The following is a 22,319-nucleotide window of genomic DNA, read 5'->3' as shown; positions in this document are numbered from 1 at the left end:
CTTCTCTTGTCCCAAATGAGACAAATGCGCATCATCACCAAAGTCAGTTGCCTCTCGGTGGGAGTAGGCGGCGCCAAACTATGACTGCTTTATCATCATCACTGCCTGGACAATATCTGTATTTATTTCCTTTAAGAGGCATTTAATGGCTTGAAATATATCATGAAAGATGCCCTTTAAATCATACGGCAACATATAAAGCAGTGAAGACCAGCAATTCAAGAGAATGAAAAACACTATTGTTGGTCTTCAGTCCTACGGAAGAGGATTAGGGCCAGTGAAGAAAAAAAAAGAGGCAGAATTCTGAATCCATTTTTTCCTTCTTCACTGTCCCTAGAGGATTTAAGACCAATAATAGAGTTTTATAAATAAATAAATTGAAAAAGACAAGCAGTAAGTGAGGAAATGTTTTGACCCTTGATGAGCTTTGCAGGGTATTTCCCATTCATGAATAAACACATGTTAATATTATGGCAACACCCCTAACTAAGAGTGAATATACCGCACACGGTGCCTTGTGGAACGCCACATTACAGTTTCAATAATGAGCAACACAATGACGCTACAATGAACGGCTGTTAACCACCAGACTCGCCTGAAACAGGAAACGACAAAGACTGGACACATTTATCTGGCTGCATGCAGGAAAAATATTTTCTTTCTTTCTCAGAAACTTAGTGCAGCAGGCAGATGGAAGAATGGACGTCAATAAAATCACAAATCAATACACACACTTACAAGCTAAGTTAGCAGCTAATGGACTGCTGTGTAACACACACACACACACACACACACACACACACACACACACACACACACACACACACACACACACACACACACACACACACACACACACACACACACACACACACACACACACACACACACACACACACACACACACACACACACACACACACACACACACACACACACACAATCTCGACCAACTGAATAATTGAGCAACAGTAAACAGGAAGTGGAGGTCCCAGTGGACCGGCACGTGTGAGTGTGTGTATGTGTGTGTACAGTTGATGCTTCCAGAGTTCCCTCTAGTAAAGACTGAAAAAAATACATGACAAAAACAGAATTAAAACTTGAGTTAACAGAGAACTGCCAGAGTAAAAAAGAGCCGCACTGGAGTAGTGAAGCTGGAGAGACGGTCTACAGTGAAATGAAGACAAGGTGGGAAATGTATTCAAGTTTCCCCATCCTCCTCCTGCACAGAGAAGAAACTGTGAGACATTGTGAGAGTTGAGCACTGAAAATACACAAAGTGTGTATATGTATATACAAATACGTATATATATATATATATATATGTATATACAAATACGTATATGTATATATATATATATAAACAAAAATATATATTTGAAATATATCAAAAACATCAACGGAAACAGAAAAAATCTATGCACGTTTGAAAAAGTTTTGTCAAATATTTGATGAATAAATCAGAAAAAATGCTTGTCTAACACAGAAAACAACTGATGGGAAATGGAATCACAACAACACAAACATATGATGCAAGCAACAAACATAACAAAACAATGTACAAATATTTTCTTAGCAGAAATGTCCGTTCAGGTGAGACAATGACAATGTGAAGGTTTCATGTAAACAAGGCAGATGACTTGACTAACAAACAGAGCGTAGTTGACGTGCTAATGGTAAACGCGATGAGGTTCACTTGAGGAGGAAAGACGGACACCAAAGAAGAGGCGGAGCTCCATAGGTCAATCATGGCGGTTTATTTATTTCAGAAATCACTGCAAGTGCGTTTGACACCTGGGCCCCTCGCGAGACAACAGCAGCGCAGCGTTTATTCCCGGAGAGAAGCGAACGCCACATCGCTGCCTTCGTGACTCACCGCTGGACAGTGGTGGAGAAACCTGGGACCTGAGTGACTCGCTTCCTCTCCGGCCCACACACTTCTGACACTTTTATTTTGAAACCAGGATGTTGTGAATCAGTCAAACAGGGAGTCTGAGAACCACATGGTTTTATGATGTCGAAACACCACGACCTGAATGAGTGCTGAAGATGCGATGAATTCCGTTTTGGTCTCAAACAGGAAGAGGAAGTCGCCGCCTCACTCGGCCATTTTGGTTTTTATTTCTGTGAGCTCTTAGTCCTGCAGCTAGCTTTGCTGATTCCGCAAAAACTGCTTGCTAAATTCTACAGGAAATTGCTAAACAAACACAGTTTAACTGGAAGTAAAAGTTCAATGTTGTTGTTTATTGTCACCTAACTAATAAGAGGACGTAAACTCCTTTGTTCCTGCTTTGAAATGGATGGTCATTTAAACACACCAAACATTAAAGTCTCTGCGGTTATTCAACCTTCAAACAGAAAGTTGTGCTACACCACTAGCTAATTAGCTAAAAACTTTCATTGACCTTTATAAATTGAAAAAAATCTGATGTCATTTTTTTTCCGATGATAAACGATGCAACTTGAATTTGTTTATTACCAAACACACTACACTGCCAGCTAGACTAATACTCAATGCGGAACATTTTCGTCCATTAACAAAGTTTTCCATGAACACGGTTTTTGTGCCGTTTGTGCTTCCTCAATGAACGCTACTTTTCAGAAGGTGCTAAACAAAGAAAGAAGGTGTCAACGTTTATTTTTCCGAAGTTTGCCAAGTGTCAGAATAAATCGTCAAAATCAGCCGAAAATTGAGATTGAAAATAACTATATTACAATATTTCTCGTAAACCTAGCAAGGCTGCATCTAAAGAATTTAAACGTCCTTTTCAGAGTTGGCGAAAATGTTGCGCTAGGAATCAAGAGGTGACGACTTCCTGTTTGTTTAGTTTTATCGCTCATTTATACGTTGAATTCTCAAGTCTCAAGTTGGGAAATATGTCGCTTCCCTGGTCAGTGGTCAGACTTCCAACTTTTATTTCTGGTTTCAAAATAAAAGCGAAATGTTCCCGAAACACAGAGCAAGTTTTCACTTCAGTACGTTGAAACAAGAAACAATGGAGTCCTTCCCTCAAAAACCTTCAAACTCTAGCCGATATTTACAAAAATCAAAAACAAACAGAAACGTGCAAAATATATATATCGGAATATTCACATTTGTAAAAGCAACAGCGAGAAAAGGAAAAGGAGGAGTGACACATTTAGTGACGTTTGTCCGTCCGAAAACCCGAGCGCTAAAAAACACTTCAGCGTTAGCGACAGCAAAGGTGTAACCATGGCAACTACGTCGATTCACATTTGTGGGTGACTGAAATTCGAGCGCCCCACTTCGATTCTTAAAACAGAACCACTGCTGAAGTAATCCCAAAAATATTAAATAGCTGTTTGTTGGTCAGTAAACAAGTTCTCTTAACACATTCAAGCGCGGCGCCACCACGTGGAGTGGGTGTGAATTTAGCGGTTATGGCTTGTTGTTGAAGTTTAAGGCCTTTGACCTGACTTGACCCCGGGTGTCGCGTCCGAAAACATCAGGTGTCGGGTTGGTTTGACTCGTCGACTCTGAAGGCACACGCACAAACGTCCAGGCTGCACCACCAACTGGTCGCAATGTTCCGGGCGCAAATGTGGTTTTTAAGCTGTTTCACTTTTGATCAGCGACAAGAGGTTTTTAAACTCACAGATGGCGACACAAAGACACCTCAGTTTTATCCCAAAATACCAGCAATGTAGGAGAAAAACGCAAAATAAAGTCAGTGACGCGCTTTTCAATGACTGAAACTTTAAACCAACTAAACTGTAAATTCAATGGAAATTCAGTATAAAATTGTCTGGAAAAACAAATTTCAAAAGTTGACATGTTTTCTATTGATGCATTTTAAGAGTTAATTTCACCCAGTACCGTTGGGGCACAATGCCATTTCAACTAACAAAAAATGAATGAAGAAAAAGTATTTTTCGGACATTATTATTATTCACTTCAGAATATCAGAAATGTTTTTAGGACTGTGAAGATGATGATTCAGCAATATTTTTACTAATAAATCTGTAGATTTATTTTTATAAAAAATGTATTACATATCATTTAAGAGTCACATGTCAGTAATTGAAGGGAGTCGGGCTAAAAATACTTCAATAAGTCCAGAAAAATTCAATGAGATGATTGAAATCTTACTGATTTATTAAGAATGAAATTACAAGACGTGGTTGACTTTAAAATCTTTGGAACATATTTCTTCTTATTTATCAGAAGGGTATTATTTGGGAAAGTATTACGTGTTTGTTCAAGGACTAAAAGACTTGAGTTCACAATTTTTAATGTGTCATTTTGTTGTCAGCTAACGTTAGCACACGGGTGCTAGCACACTGGTTGTGCTATGTTAGCTTAGCGGCTAACAACAATCCAACATGTTTCAAGTTTTTGATGCTAATGTAGCTGCGTGTTTCGAGGTAAACAAAGGTTTGAGTAAAGAAGACTCTTGTACTAATTGAACTAAACCTCACGAGCCATATCATTACGACCACCTGGATGGTACCTTGCGGGTGACTGAAGAGCTCCCAACAGTGGTCAGTGGCTATCAAAGCAGGGCTGAACATTCTGACCTTCTGAACCTCAAGGTCCAGAGGTGCCCAGGAGCAGGACCCGGCTCAAGACGGTAAGAACCCTGGCTCAGTCGACTTCAGACTTTCGCACACTGAGAACAGCAAGAAGAGGAAACCAAGGTCAGACTGGTGGTCATAATGAGCAGCCCCAGATTCCACTCGTCTTTCCCACTAGAAACAAGCGTTGCTCCTCTGGCAGAGCGCGGTAATGAAACGTCTGTTGGCAGATGTATCGAAGGCACCACCACACTGGACTGCAGGCACAGCTGGATGGACACACACACACACACACACACACACACACACACACCGTTCTGCCCGAGAACAACTAACCTGAGGATGACAACACGCACGCACGCACGCACACATGCACGCTGTGATTGTCGCTCCCGTCCTGCGCTCATGTCGGCTGAAGAGGCGTGGAAAAGTTGGCGGGGGGAACATACGAAAGACGGCGGCACATTTAATATCCATGACATGTTCCACTGGTCACCACTAGAGCTCACTGAAAGCAACACAACTGCAGGCTCAGGCACCACAAGCTACAACAGAATACGCAATCTGAAAGAAGTTTAAAGCGCAATAATCCCAAGGTGCAGGAACTCAACACTGATGACTATTGTACAAGAGAATAAATTAAATCAAATAAAAACGTCCCTTGTTCAAGTCTGAAGATCCTCGGGACGTTCCTCCCGAAAACCCCCCACGGCGTCAGCTCAGGAGGTGTTTCTTCCTATTGCTTTGAGACTGGTCCAAGCTCGGGTCTGGTCCATGGCTTAGATCGGGTTTGTGCTGTCGAGTCAGGACAAATGAGCTTCAGGAAAAAGGTCTTATTGCTCGGACACGAGCCGAGAAGGTGACGCCGGGCGAGTCCGGATCTTCTGGAGGTGCGGCGGGAGAGAAAATCAGGAGCTGTGCGGATGGTTCCCTCGTCGGAGTGTGCGACAGTGAGTGAGCGCAGGCGGCCTTCAGTTCATGTCGATGGTGTTGAAGACCCACTCGGTGAACTTCTTCAGCTTGGCAGCCGAGGTCTTGGACTCCTCCCGGAGCCGCTGGTTGTCCTCCCACAGGCGCTTGACTTGACCCTGCAGGCGGAGCTTCTCCTCGCGCTCCTGAAGGTCAAACGTCAATCTCAGTGTCAGGTGGGACCAAACATGGCATTTCACAGACAAATACGACAAACCATTTAAAATTACGGACTTATGTCCTCAATGTTTTAGTGCAATAAATTTAAAGCATTAAAAAAATTATTTTGGACACATTTAAAGTGCTAATCTTTTCCTGATAGATCAATGTCGTTCACTAAATAATAAAACATACTCCAAAGAATTAAATATGTGAGCCATGTAAGAAATGCAGTGTGAAAAACTTGGGTCAGAAACCGTCTGAGCCGCCTCACCTTCTTCAGGTCGTCCTGCAGCATCTTCACCATGGCCTCCAGCTTGGTCACCTTCCTCTCCAGGCTGATGTGGCCGTCGCTGCGGAGACAGAGGCGGCATGAGGGGGAGGCGCTCCAGAGGCCAGGCAGAGTGAGGACTCACCTGGACTGAGGTCTGGACAGCGGCGCCGGCTGCAGCTCGATGTGCGGCTGCTGGGGACTGGACGCTCCGCTGCTGCGATGGTTGGCGTCCCCAAACATGTAGCTTCTCTGGACTGCGGCGGATATTCACGCATCAGAGCACAGTCAGACCGGTCTGAGTTGCGCCCTACCGTAGTGAGTGTTCCTCTCCGTGTCGAAGGTGTTGGCCACGTCCACCAGGTGAGTCCAGTCCAGCGGGCTGTCGCGGCCCGAGGACGGCAGTGGCATCAGCTCTTTGGGGAGGGGCCCGCGGTGCCGCTCCACCAGGTCCACCAGGGACGTGTCGGACGCCGACAGGTCGCCTGCAGTCACATGTCTCATCAGTTTGCTTCCTGTTCTATTCACTAAATTCCAGTTTTAATCACAGAACTGTTTTTAGTTTCATTAACTGCTTTTCTATTTTCGGTGTATTGTTCATTTTCATCACAGATTACGTTTATATTTCAGTTTTTTTCTAAAATATCGTTAAAATATTAATTTAAATTAAATTTAATTAAACATATTTGTTTTCAATTCACATCACAACAGAAATTAAAGTAAATAAATTCATCTTTTTTCAGATCAGCTACTTTTAGGATTTATTTTTATAATTTCGATTTATTTCATAATTTCTGTTTTATCTCCCTATAGTTTTTGTCATTATTTCATGTAAAAGTCTTTGGGTTTTTTTCAGTCCAAAGTGACTTCATCAGCAGTGAAATGCTGATGATCTTGCTTTACGTTACTGTTGACCTGACTTTAGTTCATGAAGATCTTTAGGAGTCAGGCGTCCTTCATCACACCGACTGTCTCAACAGGTCTGAAACGGTTACCGTGAAGTTTGACTCCCAGCTTGTAGGAGGGCCGTCGGAGGGGGACGCCCCGGGTGGTGGGGGAGCGAGGCAGCGTGGAGCAGCTGAACAGGCTGTCGGCGTTGAGCGCCGGGTCCGTGATGGAGTCGCTGAGCGACGGCAGCCTCTGACCGCGGTAGATGCTCTCGTCCGACAGCGTGCGGTGCAGCGAGCGGCGGCGGCTCGGTGCGGGCGGAGACTTCGGGGGATGCTGGGCAAGACAGACACGAGATCAGGAACAAACAGCGCCTCAAGAGGACGAAGAAACGTCACCGTTTCTCCCCCGGATTCTGACTCAACTTTCTTCACTCCGGCTAAGAAGCCCAGGACTCACCTTGTCCTTGTGTCTCCTGGGCAGCGGCGGGCTGTCGGGGGCGCTGTGGCGCTTCATGTCCTCCTCCATGGTGGACTTGGCGTGCTGCTGAGGGGAGTGCATGTCCCTCAGAGACGGGCGGGCCGCCGGCGTGGGCATCACCTCCAGCCCTCCTTCTCCTGGAGACTTCCTGAAATCATCATTTGAACTCAGTTATTGAGATGAAGAGGCGAATGTGAAGGGTCGGAAGGTTGTGCTACTCCGCTCAGCCACAGGAGGGCAGTAACGTCACAGAGGAGTCAGAACAGGTTCAGTTGAACTAAGTGACTCCAGCCAGACCCTGGTACAAAGCTCTGATCCAGGAAACTCGGCTCTTACTTGCGGCTGTCACCGAAGTCCACCGAGTTGATGGTGGAGCCGGGCTTCCTCCAGCCGATCAGGTACTTGGACTGAGCCCCCTGCCGTGGGTAGAAGCTCTTGGGGCCCGGAGACACGGAGGACTGCGAGGACGGCGATGTAGTGGAGGAGGAGGGGTCGTCCCTGGGGGAGCTGTGGGCCGAGTGTCTGCCGGGACAAACAACATCATGGGACGTGCTCACGCACAAGGGGGCGACGGTGAGGACAGACCTGGAGTGTGAGCCGCCGTCGCTCAGGCTGAAGGTGCTGCTGTCCCGGACCAGCAGGTGAGTGGGGGGGGTCCTGCCCGTGCCCTCCAAGCTCCTCTCTGCAGGGGGGCCGGGAGACTCGGCGGCGGCGGGAGACCGCTCCAGCATCCGCCGACCCCCTTCCGTCGGGCTGTGCCAAGGAGACACCGACCGGTCTCGGCTGCCGCCGGGCGCCAGCAGCGACGTGGTGCTGCCGTGGTGGGAATGGGGGTGCGAGTGGTGGGGCGGCCCGTAGGAGCTGGTGTCGATGCCGCTGTCGGTGGAGGTGCCCTGCAGGTAGCCCCCTCCTCCCAGACCGTTGGGCTCGGGGTCACCCTGGTCCCCGCTGGAGCCCCCGCCAGCCCCCAACTCGTACCATTTGTCGCTGTCGCTGTGTCCGCCACTAGAGGCAGTGCTGGACAGAGTGTTGCTGCTGGAGTGACCCGAGTACGGCCCGTCTGACTGTTGGACCGGAGACAGACAGAGAGTCAGCTGACATCGCAGTCAGAGATGTGACAGAAGCATGAGTGGATCATGAACATGAACATGGCACCCAGGACTTTCCAACATGACCTGGTATTTATGTTCAGTAATACTTCTCTTTTCTGTTTTTACACAGAATAAAATACATTTTTTAATTCGGTAAAAAAAACACTCATTTTCACATGAAGGTAGTTACTGGATTGGATAGTTATTTCTTATTAAATCACGTCATTTTTTGAAATATAAAACAGAGATTTCTGAGTAGAAGATATGATTTAATTAATTTCATTACATTAATTAACATTTCTAGAATTATGCATAGCTAAAATACTGAATAATATCAAAATAAAATTGGGAATCATCTCTTTTTAGTTTAGAAAGGAGAATGTTTTAATACTAATAAATGTATGTAGAAATTAATAGACAAACCATTTATAATTAAGGAATTATGTCCTTAGTGAATTGGATTTAAAGCATTCAAAATAAATAAATTACACACCGTTTAGGTGCAATATGTTTTTGTGGCAAATCAATGATGTTCATTTTATTAAAAAAACACATTCCAAAGAATAAATAAACTATGAGAGAAGGAGTGTGAAAAATGTACAAGATTTTGAGCATGATATGCTTCGTGTTAAGCCCCCACAAAATGAAATTTATGAACATTAGTGAGGTTTAAATATTTCTCTTTCAGAAATACTTTCACATTTTTATTTAAAATAAATGTATCTAGCATTTTAAGTGTTAACAATAATGATTAAATCTATGGGGAGGAAAAAATCATATCTATTTCAGAGTTCATCTTCTGAGACTTAAGTCATCTACATTACAATTTGGTCAATCAATTCTAATGAACATGTAAAGGAGTTGAATTCGGCTTGATTTGTTTACACACCAACAACACAACTCATAACAATCCACCTCTGTCAAGGGAGAAAAGCAGAGCTGAGTGGAAAGACATTTGGGGAGAAGAGGGCCGTGGTCTGACCTGGCTACTCTTCTTCGGGGACAGATGGATGACCTGCTCCTGCCTCTGGATGCGAGGACCCCCAGAGTAGCCCGGGCCGGACTTGGGCAGCGGCGCTTCTGCAGAGACAGAGACCTCAGCGTCAGTGGCTCCGTTGATCTCTGCGTCACCTGCAGCCTGAACTCATCGCCTGACAGCGGCCGGCGGCTGAGTTGGGCCTGGACGGCTCGGAGCCAAGCCAAGCTGTTGTGTAATAATCTTACGCAATGAGTCGAGCGGACAGTAATGACCGCAGCACCACGAGGAAGACGGGCGAAGCGGCATCGCCTGACTGGACAGACGCAGCCAACACACACTGTCAGCGGCTGCGCACTAATTGGAGCCGTGTTTGTGGGACATCCAGTGAAGCCCCGCAACATCAGCTGGGACGCGTCAGAATGCACCACTTCCACATGAAGGTGAGAAAGAGGACGCTGGCATGTTCAGCGTGCAAGGAGAAGCCGCGTCTCTAATTGGACAGATGGACGTGCCGGAGGTGACGGTGCACCAGAAAACGCCTGCAGCAGCCCGACGGGTTTGAGCCCCGCCCACTCCCAACGCTGATATATCGCCATGGTTATTTAGACTGTTTTCTTTGTCAAGTCCAGCGACGGTGGAGAGATGCACTTGCTGTTTTGATCGATACATGAGCCACGTATGGAGGCAGTAGTGAGTCACTGAATTGACATGACAGCTGCAAATCTGTGATAGTTACCAACTGTGGAGAAGTTCTTGAAAATGATAAAAAAAGTGATGGCTCCCCAACAGTAAACGCTGTTCACCTGTTGGAGCAGTTTTGAAAACAAATTCTTTCTTTCACACTTCACCCATCTTTGGAGGTCATTTATGAAAAAGAAAATGTGTTCATATATTTAGACTTTGTACTATATTTATTTTATTCAATTGTATTCATGACGTACAGTTTTTCCAATTTTCTCCACAGATCATGACTTGCACCTGCTCCTGCTGCAGTTTAGATATTTCCGTGACAAATACCTTGGTGTTGATCACATGGTCTCATGTCATTTCACAAGGTTTTGGTTTGTTTACATGTATATGGTCATTGAACACAAATGAAATCACAGTAATGAATCACATCTATTCCTTGAATGGGCCATTGGTCTGGAAAAGGTGGGTCCTGAGATCAGAAAGGTTAAGAACTGCTGCTCTAGTTCAGTCCTGAGACAGTTTCACCTCATCTTCACTTAAACAAATGTATCGTTCTTCCTCACACTGATTGACAGTCATGGTTCTATGTCTGCAGCTCACGTCATCGGAGACATGAATGTGAGTCTGTTTGTTCTGCTGCTGTTGTTGTTGCTGTTGAGCGCAGCCGGACCACGTCACTGTCAGGTCAGCAGCCTTAAGTGGGAGGAAGTGGGTCGCGCAGAAGCCTAAAACCACAGAGCACTGCAGGGCTGGACTCTTGGCTGACCGGCCGAGGACTATAAACAACCCCGAAAATAAGAGACTAGAGACGTCTCCTGTGATCCGCGAGGTCAAGCCAGACTGGAGAATCGCTCCAGGATCCAGCAGAGCGGCAGTAGAGAGGACCGCACGGGTGACCAACCACAGGAAGGAGGACCTCAGAGGAGGAAGGTCAGCCAACCAAGCAACACCGCGGCCACCGTGGTGGAGAGTGCCGACCAGCTGGATCAGAGTCAGAGGCGGTGGTGATGTTGCAGCCACTCACCTGTCGATCCTCGCTCACTCCCTCCATCCTCCATCCGGGACCAGTTCTGGGACTTCCCGCCAGAGCCCCCTTCGCCCACCACCTGCCTCTCCGACGACAGCGGTGAGTGGCGGTTACTGGCGAACCTGCAAGCAGAGCCAGAAAGGTGAGCACGGCACCGTCGACCCTGAAACCTGTCGGTGTCTCACTGTTCTGGCATGGACTTCTGCCTCCAGTGGGCGGAGGCGCCGGAGGCGTCGCTGGAGCACGACAGGTTGCTGGGAGAGCTGCGGTTGTGAGGGGAGCGGCCCAGAGCCAGAGAGGAGGCCAGGCTGTAGGACTCGCTGCCCGGAGACATCCTGCCGGAGCACGGGAGGAGGGTCAGGGTCACTCACGGGAGACGGACGGCGCAGGGGAGGCGGGTACCTCTTGGTGTCCAGCGGTCGGCCGTCGCTGCTGACACTGCGGGGGATGACGGCTCCTCTCTCCAGCCGCTCGGCAGACAGAGTCTTACCCACCGAGCTGCCCAGACTGATGGCTCTGTTGGGGGTGTGCGGCTGCGGCGAGGCGGTCAGCGACTGCTGGGGGCTGCTGGACGTCCGCTGCCACTTGTTGTTGTTGCTGCGGAAAGGAAACTTGTACTCGAAGGAGCCGCTGTCGGTGCTGCTGCTCTTGTACTCCGACACGGGCATCCGGTAGAGCTCGGAGCATCCTCTGGAGGAGGGAGACGGGGTGAGGACCGACCACAGGCCTCCAGAGAAACCAGCTTAGCTCCTACCTGCGGGGGGTGGCGTCGTCGTGCGGCGGGATGATGATCACGCGGACGCTCACCGACGTGCGGAGGAGGTCGATCATCTGTTCGTGAGTCAGCGTTGCCACCGCCACTTTGCAGATCTCGACCAGCCGACTGCCCTGGCGTAGTCCGGCCTGCCAGGCGTAACCATACGGCTCCACCTGGAGGACGCGCAGAAAACAAGGTGTCCTTCTTTTTCTTTGGGCTTCTCCCGTCAGGGGTGGCCACAGCGAATCACCTTCCTCCATCTCATGCTTCCTCTTCTCTCAAACCTACAAACCTCATGTCCTCCTTCACCACCTCCATCAATCTCCTCTTTGACCTTCCTCTCCACCTTCTGCCTGGCAGTTCCAACCTCAACATCTTCCTACCAATGCACTGCTATCTCTCCTCTGTACATGTCCAAACCATCTCCATCCAGCCTCTCTGACTTGGTCTCCTAAACACCTGAGCACATGTGCTGTCCCTCTGATCCTATCATCATCCTGCTCACTCCCAGAGAGAAGCTCAGCATCTTCATCTCTGCTACCTCCAGCTCTGCCTCCTGTCTTCTCCTCAGTGCCACTGTTTCCAAACCACACAACATTGCTGGCATCACCACCCTTTTGGACACTTTCATCCTTGCTGACACCCTTTTGTCACACATCACACCTGACACTTTTCTCCAATGATTCCATCCTGCCTGCACCCACTTCTTCACCTCTTTCTCACACTTTCTCACCCTGTTGAGCCTCAGTACTTCAAACCTCCCCACCTTCTTTATCTCTGCATCCTGTTACTTCACCTGTCCACTTGTCCTCCATTCCTCAGGAACCCTCTCGCTCTCAAAGACCCTGTTAAACGTTCCAGTCAAAAAGTCTATGGCCACCTCTCCTAAACACCTCCACAGGTATATCATCAGGGCCCACTGCCTTTCCACTCTTCATCCTCTTCAATGCCCTTCTCACTTCCGCCTTACTAGTCTTTGCTACGTCCTGAGCAGATACCAAGGTATCAAAACAAAACAAAGACACGCACCTCAGCAACAATCCCTTCGTAGTTGACATGGAAGCCGAGTTGTCCGAGGCCGTTACGACGAAGAGTCATCTCCGATGTTTCGCAGCCCTTCGTCAGCAGCTGCAGACATCAAACACCAACATCACTGTTACAGATTGAATGGCACATATATGAGGCAACTGTCAAGCTTAGAAGGCAATGAACCCGATGAGCCAGCTGTCACAAGAGCCAGCGAGTCCAGCTCAGAAGCTACAACAAAAAGAGTAAAGAGGCTTCTACGGCTGAGAGCGTGGGCCGAATACTTTTCATGGCATCGTGCGTAACACAGTAAGAACCAGGGTTGTCAAAGTGGATGAAGGAATTCCACCTCCATAACCACTTTCACAAAGAAAAAAGAAAAATCTATAAAAAAAAAGTGACATTTATATTGAAAAATAAAATTGTAATAACACGCGATTTTGGCACAGCAGTGTGTGAACATGCAATACAAATTCTCTACAAATATCTGGCATTTGAGGCTCAGTTTCCCCTTCAAAAGGTTCCAAATATTCCCGCCTCATTATCCCTCCATTGATGGGTCCAAACAGGATTAACCAAAACCACAGAAACAAAACAAACTTGAGCGGATGACATGCAAACCGACTCTCTCCTGACAGCAATTGTTAGGACGCGCTCAGAAGAATCTGCGGGGGAGAGAGAGAAGAAGAAGAGAGCAATAAAGAATGGAGAAACAAAGGAGGAGGAGTGGAATGGAAATAGAGGAGAAGCCCAAGGCCACTTGTCTTCCTCTGTGTTGCAGGGGAAGCTGCAGTGATGGAAGATTAACGGCAGATGCTTTAACTGCAGAATGAAAGAGATACACTTGTGTGTGTGTGTGAGATTAATAGTGCATTAAATGATAAGCTGTTGTGCAACATCACTGCCTTGAAAGAAGAAGCTATTTGTTCATATAAAGTCATGTGTGGAACAGACAGCTGGTCTCTCAGTTGCCGCGGGAGTCGTGACCATATTAGGAAGTCCACCTGCTTATGATGCGCTCAAGAATTTGCTTCGTAACAAGCCTGAGTAAATAGACTCATTTTTACGTTAAAAAGGGAATGTAGGAAATTAAATATGAGATTATGAATGGAGAAAGAAAATATTCCGAATCAATGAATGTGTAAAAAAAATTACAAATCACAGAATTGAAGAGAAGGGAAATGAATTCACAAACACTTCAATAAATAAAATGTATAAAAACACTAAATAAACACAATTGTATTTAAATGGAGAGAAAACGTTATCAAAAATCAGTATGAAAATTTAAAAAATTATAAAGACGAATAAAAAAAAAAAAAATCCAAAACACGCTATAAAAATATTTTACATTCTGTCACAAAAAGGTAAAGAAAGAAAGAAAAATGAAAAGATGTCCTTCTTCTGTCTCATAATATGGTGATTAGGGAAAAGTATCAACACTGAAAAATGAAATAGATTTTTTTCAATACTCAATAAAGGTTAACTTCACTGGCAACTGGTGTCGATGAAGAAACTGCCTTCTAAAATCCGAGTTCAAAGTTGTGCGCAGGCAATTAGCGGGTCGCACAGACGCACAACGCTGCGGCGGCTGAGCCTCGTTTCTGAGCTTAAATGTTTCAGAGTTGGAACGTGGGAAGATGAATGCGGCCCCCAGCGCCGAAACGATTACATAAGGAAACACCTTTTCTGAAGCAGTCGTCATGGAAACTGCTCAGAAGAAGCAATTAGGTGAGTGTGGATCAGAGGCGGTTCTGAAACGGCGTGAATGAGCCTTGATGAGACGTCGGCGTTGGCATGCGGACACACAAACACGCCAGCGTGTGTGTGTGTGTGTGTGTGTGAGTGTGTGGGCAGAAAATAAATGGCAGCCACCAACAGGGACTATTGATCAGATATCCCACCACTCTGCTCTTTGCAAGAGCTTGTTTGTCACCTTTTGATGGCGACAACAACAAGCAGGACTCTCCACTGCTCAGCAGTGTTTATCGACTGGCCAGAGTGGGTCAGCGGCACCGGACGTGTGACGCCCAACAGCTTCTCCACATGGAGCTAAGGGTTCAACATTTCCAAAGCCGTCTCACCTCCAGACGTTTGACCACCTCCTTGAAGTCCTCGGTGTTGTTCCCGACGCTCCTCAGTGCCACGCTCTCACCCCGCTCGTAGAAAACCCGCAGAGACGCCGGACTGCCCAGCGTCCAGCCGATCACGTCCTTCGTCGCGCAGCTGAAGACCACGGCCTTGGCCTCCTGGTCCAGCAGGATGAGGAAATCGTTGGAGATGGCCAATAAGGCTTCGATTTCGGCGCCAGTGCCGTGGTCCTCCACGTGGACGGGCCAGCACACAGCTCCTTGGCTGCGGAGCTCCGCCCCCGAATACGGCCGGCTCTTCTCCTTCTTCTTGTGGGCCAGGGAGATGAAGGGGAACTTGCCGGATGGGTCGATGGGGGTGTTGGTGGTGTGCCGCTCGGCCAGGTCCCGCAGGTACTCCTGCCGGGTTCTGGTGGCCATGGCCTGGAACTTGTGGGACTTGTGGGCGGCGTTTTCGGCGTTGATGAGCTTGGCCAGCAGGAAGTCCCGGAACACCGACGACTTTGGGAAGGTTACGCCATCAGGGATGGGCGGCCCGAAGGACGGCATGTCTTTGGAACGGGTGACCGCCACGCTAGAGGGAGAGCGAGAGGGTTCATTAAAAACGTAGCAGGTCATGGATCAGACGTAGTGAGCACGAGGCGCCTGATCTAGTTTTACTCTTCATTTGGACTGCTGCCCCCAACTAAAGTATAAAGTTCCAATGATAAGTCAAATGAAATGAAGACTAAAGATTTGATCAAGACGGCACAGGATTAGAGCTAATTTAAGTAGAAGAAAACCAAGTGGCAATATCAGTAATATATACATGGATGAACATGAGTGAGGGTAGAATAGAAAAGTGTAAATATTCAGGGCTAAATATCATAAAAGATCAATTGGTCATATGGCCTACAAATACTGAAAAAATTATTCTAAAAATAAATAATGGATTCATGAGTTGATTCCTGTGGTTAATAGTTAGCTGCTATTCAGTGACAGATAAGAGTTTATGCGCAGAGTCGGTGACTCAGAGAGAAAACTCCGACAAGAGCAACTCAAGTGGCTCCGAGCGAGTTGAGCAAACAAAAGAATGGAATAAAAACAGTGGCCTTTTAATTCTCATTCTCCTCCGTCATCAGCGGCTTCACTCAACGCCGGCGATAAAAGCTCTGCTGCTGAACTCCAGCACCTGTGAGTCAGTTGGTCGGCGCCCTGTGACTCAGCAACACGAAAGCTCAGCGAGGTAAAGTGCAGGTGGGACAGCGGGAGAGGACGAGGGGAAGGCACGACAGGGAGAGAAGTCAGGGAGAAGCGGCCGGTTTGGGTTGGAGGGGGAAAGAATCCTCTTATGAAAACACATTCTTCTGACTGTGCAGTGGGAGAGACGGGAACACACAGCACAGATCTCTGGAGCTGGAAGGTTTTGGCAGCCGAGAAAACATTCCTGCGGTTCTCTGTGATTTGTGGTCGTATAAATATCCAGCGTGTGGGCACCTCTGTGCTTCCACGACCTGCTGCCCACTGGGCCAGAGCAAGAGAGAGTCAACCGCTCTTGTGGTGGGTGGGTTACATGTGAGCGGCGAAAAGCAATGCCTTTGTTTATAGCAAAAGCTGGAGTCTGGAATCCAACCCTGGAACACCAGTGCAGACACAAGCCTCCGAGACGTCTCATTCTGATCGCCAAGATCGCCATTTCTCAAACCGTCTTTAACTTCTGTGGACGGGTCACCGGTTTTGTGAAAGAGTGCTGACTCAACACTCATTTGACTTCACAATAGGGTTGGGCGATATGGACAAAAAAAGTTATCACGATAAATGTAGTAACTTCGGCGATAACGATAATTATCAGAATTATCAGAATTATCTTGAAAGTGTTTCATGATGAAACTTATTAGTGGAGTTTGTCTCCGGCATCATTATTAGTTTATGTCTAAATACAATAGTGAACCAAGTGTAGAGGTGAGAAACTCAATGTTTCACGTCTCTGGTAGAAGCCGGCCGCTTTATTTAGGGGTTAAATGGAGCCGTCTGTCTGCTGTATCTCAATAAATGATCATTGAGTCAGATTCTGTTCTCCAGATCATGGTACAAACTCTGTCCTTTCTCTTGTGGGATGAAACACATTTTCACAATTCTCTCTCCTAAAATGCTTGTTTTTCTTTGTCTTATTTAATATTTCACAAATACTTTGAACGTTTTAGTATTTGTTGATGGACCCTAACTGATGCCTGACGGAGCTGGAGAGCGCAGCGCGCCATCGCGGTCTCCTCATGTTCACGTGTGCAGGTCCAATGCAGCGAGTGTGTCACGTGTTTATGACATTTATCGTGAGATGCATAAGTGACATCGTGGAGATTGTGTTTGGCGGGATATCGTGGACGATAAATTATCACACAATAAGCAATAAACTCTGAGAGACTGTTTTCAGGGGCAGCGGCCTAAGCAAAGAGAGTCGGACCTCTCGCTGCTCTGGTGAGTACAAAGCCTGCTGTAGTGAACTTGGAGGAAACCTCAGTGTGTTCCCCAAGCTTGTGGGCCACTCTGGTTGCCTCCCGCAGTCCAAAAAGAAGCTTGAACAGATGACTCCAAACGGTGTCCTGCCCAGGGTGTCCCCACCTCGCACCCTGAGAACAAACTCCCTGGAGGACCCCGAATCAATCCCAGCACCACCTCAGAAAGTGGGTTACTCTGAACCCAGCGCAGAAGCTGCATGTAAATGCTGTTTGTGTTGTTTGTGTTGTTGTTGTTGTTGAGCAGCGGTGGATCCTCACGGGGGACAATTAAAAAGCTCTGAAACGTGTTTAGAATGCAATTAAAACAGGCGTCTGATGGAGGGAGAGCAGAGCAGGCGCGATAAGAAAGAATGACGGGACCTTGATAACGACACAAAGGAGGGAGAAGCCGAGAAGAAAAGTCCTTCACAGCTGAAAATGACTCGGTGTCTTTCACCAGTTAAATTAAAGTTCTAAATATACACCCAGACTGACGTGCTGTAATTCATATTTAACACTGACTCCTGAGACCAAGGAGTTATTTTGGATGAAAGAAATGGAGTTGATGTGATTATTCGGCTCAAAATATGAGCAACAACAGCTCCATTCGAGTGAGGCGGAAAATACACACTACCTAGACATACCACTACAGCTGAGATAAGGAGGAGATAGGCTTCTTCATTTTAAAAATACATTGAAAATGGTGAGAAAATACATAAATGAACAGTACATTTAAAAGTAGAAAAAAAATGCTACTGATATTTGTAAAAAAATACATGATATTTATATATAGTAAAAATAGGAAAATATGTAAAACAAAATATATCAAGACATAGCAATTTTAATAAATATGAAGTGCTGGAAGTAATGAAAAAATATGAAGGTATTCAGAGCAAAACGTGTTCTGCAATGGTAACTGACGAAAAAGGAGCACCGAACAGATATAATGCAGGTGAACTGGACCCAAGTATTGGAATTCAATAATCCACAAAACAAATAATAACAAACATTTTTCTAATCTTAAAAAAGTTTAAGGTACAGTTCACTGTTTACAAGAAAGAAATTAAATATATATGTTATCGGAAATATAGAATGCCACGTAAAATATGAAAACCACATAAGTAAATGAAGACTAATTGAATTATTTTATATATTTATATTTAAGAAACAGTTAATATATATATGTAATAGTGTTTCTTAAATATTTCACTATTAAATATTTGACTGTTAAAAGTATAAATAATAACATTGCCAACTGAACAAAAAGAAAGACACAAGATTGAAGAAATCCAGACTGAAAAGACGAACATACCTGTAGGAGGTGTTTTCGGAGCAGGGGTTGTGCGCCCGGACGATCACAAAGACGTGTTGAAAGTGGGAGCGGATGTTTTTGGGGGTGAAAGGCAGAGCCCCGGGTTCTTGGAACACAATGGTGACAATGTCGTTTCCAATGTGTCTCTTTCGTAGCAGCTGCAGCGGCAGACAGGCGGTTTAAAACAGATGATCCTGAAGGCATCGTTGGACATTAAACAAGGTCGACTCACTTGTTGCTTGTTGTTTGGCGTGTAGGGCAGCATCGTGGACACATGGAACATGATCTCGTAGTCTTTGTAGCTGGTGTACAGGGAGTGCGTTCCAGTGGAGTCAGCTGAGTAGAAACAGAAACGCGTTCAAACTTCCTTTCGTCAGCAGCCTATGTCTCTGCTGAGCCAACACTTGTGCTTTCACAACAGCGCACTTCTGCACCACAGCCACTGGATGGTAGCAGAGAGCAGCAGTGGCACCTCAGGACGTATGGCCCAACAAACCCACGTCTGAACGTGTCACTCACTCTTGGTGTCCAGCTGGGCCCGGTACTTTGAGAAGCCTTTGAGTCGTACGCGCTCCCCCAGCAGATGGAGGAACTCCTCCAGAGCCGGTCCGGCGGATTCGTTGTTGTACATCTCCTCCTCGCTGCTCTGCCCGGACATGCAGTACATCACTCCCACCTTGCGCTGGAAACTCAGCTGCACGGAGGGAAACCATTTCATCAGGAAGTGATGATGGGCTGCGACACTAAAGAAACAGACTTTCCACTCGTGATCACCATTATTGACGTGAACAGACAAGAACATTGTTCGGACATTAAATAACAGTATTTCACTCCAAAAAAAGAACTAAATAGTTGAAAAAATTAAAAATAAATAATGCATTATAAACAAATGATAGATTAATATTTTTATCAAATTGAAAAAATATGTATTTTCTCAAATTGAAAAACAAAGTATACATACAGGACATATGTACGTGTACATTATATTGAAAAATTGATGCAAAAGCAGGAAAAGAAAATGATACTTTTATGTGAATTGTTTTTCTGAAATGAAAGGGGAAAAAGGCAGTCTTTGTTTCAGTATGTTGGTATTTATTATCAGTCTTATATGAAGTTTTGAAAAGAAATATGGACCCAGTTTGGAGGGAACAGTGCAAGAAAAAATATGTTCAATGATCACAGAAACATGGAGAGTAAAACAATACTAAAGAATGAAGACAACTTGGATGCTACACTATTAAAAATAATGTGCCTAAAAACAAAAATAAAAATAAAATAAAATAATGATGTGAATCGTGTGTGCTTATGAAATGTCTGCTGCTTGACTCAGGAGTTTGACGGATGAACTGGCTGTATGTTACTCACCCCCTGCTCGTCCAACTTCATCAGCTGGTCGGTGACTTTGGGCGTGTTGAGAGCGAGGCGCAGGCAGTGAACGTTGAGCTCGGGCACGATGTACTCCAGAACTTCTTTGAGAGGAAGACCTCGGGCCAGGCCATGCTTGGATGTGGACGGGACGGCGTCTTCGATGATGGAGCCTCGCAGGGTATTTAACTGTGAGGAGAAATGAAGCCAGGTCATAAAAGCTGCTTTTGGAGATGTGGATTGACACTGATCGGGTTTGTGTATGATAAATCACTTCGTGACAGAAACACAGCTGGAACTCAGTTACAGAGTCAGTTTCACCACCTCATATTTTCCAACCCTGTAGATTGGAAATCAATAGTTGGCCCGATATTTCTCCCATGAGATGTGGAAACACCAAACAATCTGCGTGGCGACAACTCAAGTTTTAGAAGATAAGATAAGAAGCTGTGTGGTCCAAAGAGAGTCGGTTTTAAGGCCCTAAACCAAAGTCCTTTGACCCTACAGCCTGCACTGGACTTTTAAACGGAAGAATGAATCCAGGAAACTACACTACGGACCTCCCCTCAGGGATCACCACTGTCCTCCACCGTCTTCATCATCCTCCAGTCACACCCATCCTCTTTTGCTTCAGCCATGAAGCTTATCGTTTTATTTTGTGTTCCAGTGCCATGTCTGTCCAAAATGGAGGTGGACCCAAGTTTAGCTGTTGCTCCCCACTAGTCCTTCACACTAGAAGCTACATTCAAGAAACAAGCTGAAAGTAGAGCTAACAGGTCACCAGTTTCACCGTGATGTTTTTGTGCTGTGCTACCAAAAGACATCACCAGGTAATGACTGAAAACAAACCAATAAATGGTGAAAAATCATGCCAAAGTTTGTTCTAGCTGTCCCCAAATAGATGGTTTTTCATGCTCTGGGACACAAAGCAGCTGTGAACAGGGTCGCCCCTGGTTGAGAAGACCGTCATGAATTAGTGAAGACCGAAGCGATGCCCGAGTGTCTATTTAAAAGCTCTGCTCGCGGGGCTTTTAATAAGAACTCTTCCAGCGGTCACATTTCTGGGGCCACATGCTGAGGTTCACAAGGGTGGACACAAGCGTGAGGCCTGCTCCATCAGTGCAGCCCACCGCCCCCCCGTACCTGCTCAGCCCCCGACCCTGAAAATAGCAATTAGCGAGCAGATAAAGGACACTGCAAAACACAGCAAAACACGGCACACTGGCTTGTGCGTCATCCCTAGAGACCGGGGGGCTATTACTCATGGAGCGCTTGAAAACCAAGCTTTTCCTTTTCCACTCAAATACCTTTGGCTCTATTTTGGTCTTGTTTAGCAGTGAAATGGCAGAGTCTTTCACAGTTGACAAAGATGGTGGGTGGGCGTCGAGCTCGGGGAACGAGGACAGAGCTTTAGTGCCTATAGGAGAAGATGACTGAGAGGGGCGGAGGGATTCTCTGGAGAACTGCTCTCAGAAAGGCTGCCTGATTGACCATTGTGATTGAGCAGAGCCAGATGAAAGTACCAGTGGAGAGAAGGAGACAATCGGACGCGATGCATCTGATTCACATCATCACTGCTGTCAGGCTGCACAGTGGCGGACTTGGACTTCGCTCATTTCTGCGCATTACTGTTGTATTTCTGGGTATTTGTTCGTCTATTGTTTTATTTTTTTTAAGTTTATTTGTCTGTGAGTACATTGTCCACGGTTGTCTTTCATGTTAGTTTGGATGAGTAAAGACATTCGATCACATGACTCAGGAAGAGAAACTCTTTACCTCGCTGGTTCTGAAAATGACCCGGTAGTTGTACTGCTGGCCGTGCTCCTTGTGTTCTTCTTGCTTTTCCCTCCTCAGGCTTACGGCCACTGGGCCCAGATTTTCATCCAAGCCCAGGTAGTTCCAGTGCTCTAGGGTGCAGAACACAATCAATTAATGTCCGCAGAAGGGCGCACATCAGAGGTCAGCTGTTGGACTGCTTGCATTTGATGACTTGAGCGCAGTGACGTGCAGTCAGGTGAAAAAATATATGAAATGGTTATATTTATCCACTGATTTACACAATGAATGAATGTTTTTTTATTTCACCACTTTTGGTTTTTATTCAAAATGGCTGAATTTTCACGTTTACTGGTCAAATACTGAGAAGAGAAGCACGGCGAGGCAGCCACCCACTGAGCCTCACCATAGATGGCGCAATGGAGGATTGCA

General features: G+C 46.2%; 1 protein-coding gene across 5 annotated transcripts in view; it reads right to left on the bottom strand.

The window, feature by feature from the left end:
• Window positions 1-1,515: 1,515 nt before the first annotated feature.
• Window positions 1,516-22,319, bottom strand: part of sipa1l1 (signal-induced proliferation-associated 1 like 1) — a 54,050-nt gene continuing 33,246 nt past the window's right edge. For 4 of the 5 annotated variants that reach the window (XM_053881850.1, XM_053881851.1, XM_053881852.1 and 1 more), the window contains 19 exons: window positions 21,888-22,018; window positions 20,112-20,300; window positions 19,266-19,440; window positions 18,979-19,082; window positions 18,747-18,904; window positions 14,955-15,534; window positions 12,877-12,975; window positions 11,845-12,020; window positions 11,493-11,780; window positions 11,276-11,425; window positions 11,088-11,212; window positions 9,377-9,474; window positions 7,640-8,367; window positions 7,283-7,451; window positions 6,931-7,159; window positions 6,250-6,420; window positions 6,081-6,192; window positions 5,939-6,017; window positions 1,516-5,651 (listed from right to left, as the gene is read on the bottom strand). In XM_053881850.1, the coding sequence (XP_053737825.1) occupies window positions 5,508-5,651; window positions 5,939-6,017; window positions 6,081-6,192; window positions 6,250-6,420; window positions 6,931-7,159; window positions 7,283-7,451; window positions 7,640-8,367; window positions 9,377-9,474; window positions 11,088-11,212; window positions 11,276-11,425; window positions 11,493-11,780; window positions 11,845-12,020; window positions 12,877-12,975; window positions 14,955-15,534; window positions 18,747-18,904; window positions 18,979-19,082; window positions 19,266-19,440; window positions 20,112-20,300; window positions 21,888-22,018 (3,905 nt within the window). In that variant the 3' untranslated portion in view covers window positions 1,516-5,507. The remainder of the gene's footprint in view (window positions 5,652-5,938; window positions 6,018-6,080; window positions 6,193-6,249; window positions 6,421-6,930; window positions 7,160-7,282; window positions 7,452-7,639; window positions 8,368-9,376; window positions 9,475-11,087; window positions 11,213-11,275; window positions 11,426-11,492; window positions 11,781-11,844; window positions 12,021-12,876; window positions 12,976-14,954; window positions 15,535-18,746; window positions 18,905-18,978; window positions 19,083-19,265; window positions 19,441-20,111; window positions 20,301-21,887; window positions 22,019-22,319) is intronic. The other variant, XM_053881855.1, reaches the window with a different exon arrangement.

The sequence above is a fragment of the Synchiropus splendidus genome, chromosome 12, assembly GCF_027744825.2.
Source record: "Synchiropus splendidus isolate RoL2022-P1 chromosome 12, RoL_Sspl_1.0, whole genome shotgun sequence".
NCBI classification, from domain to species: Eukaryota; Metazoa; Chordata; class Actinopteri; order Syngnathiformes; family Callionymidae; genus Synchiropus; species Synchiropus splendidus.
The sequence above is the reverse complement of the archived record's forward strand: the minus strand, read 5'-3'. Positions and strand labels throughout refer to the sequence as shown.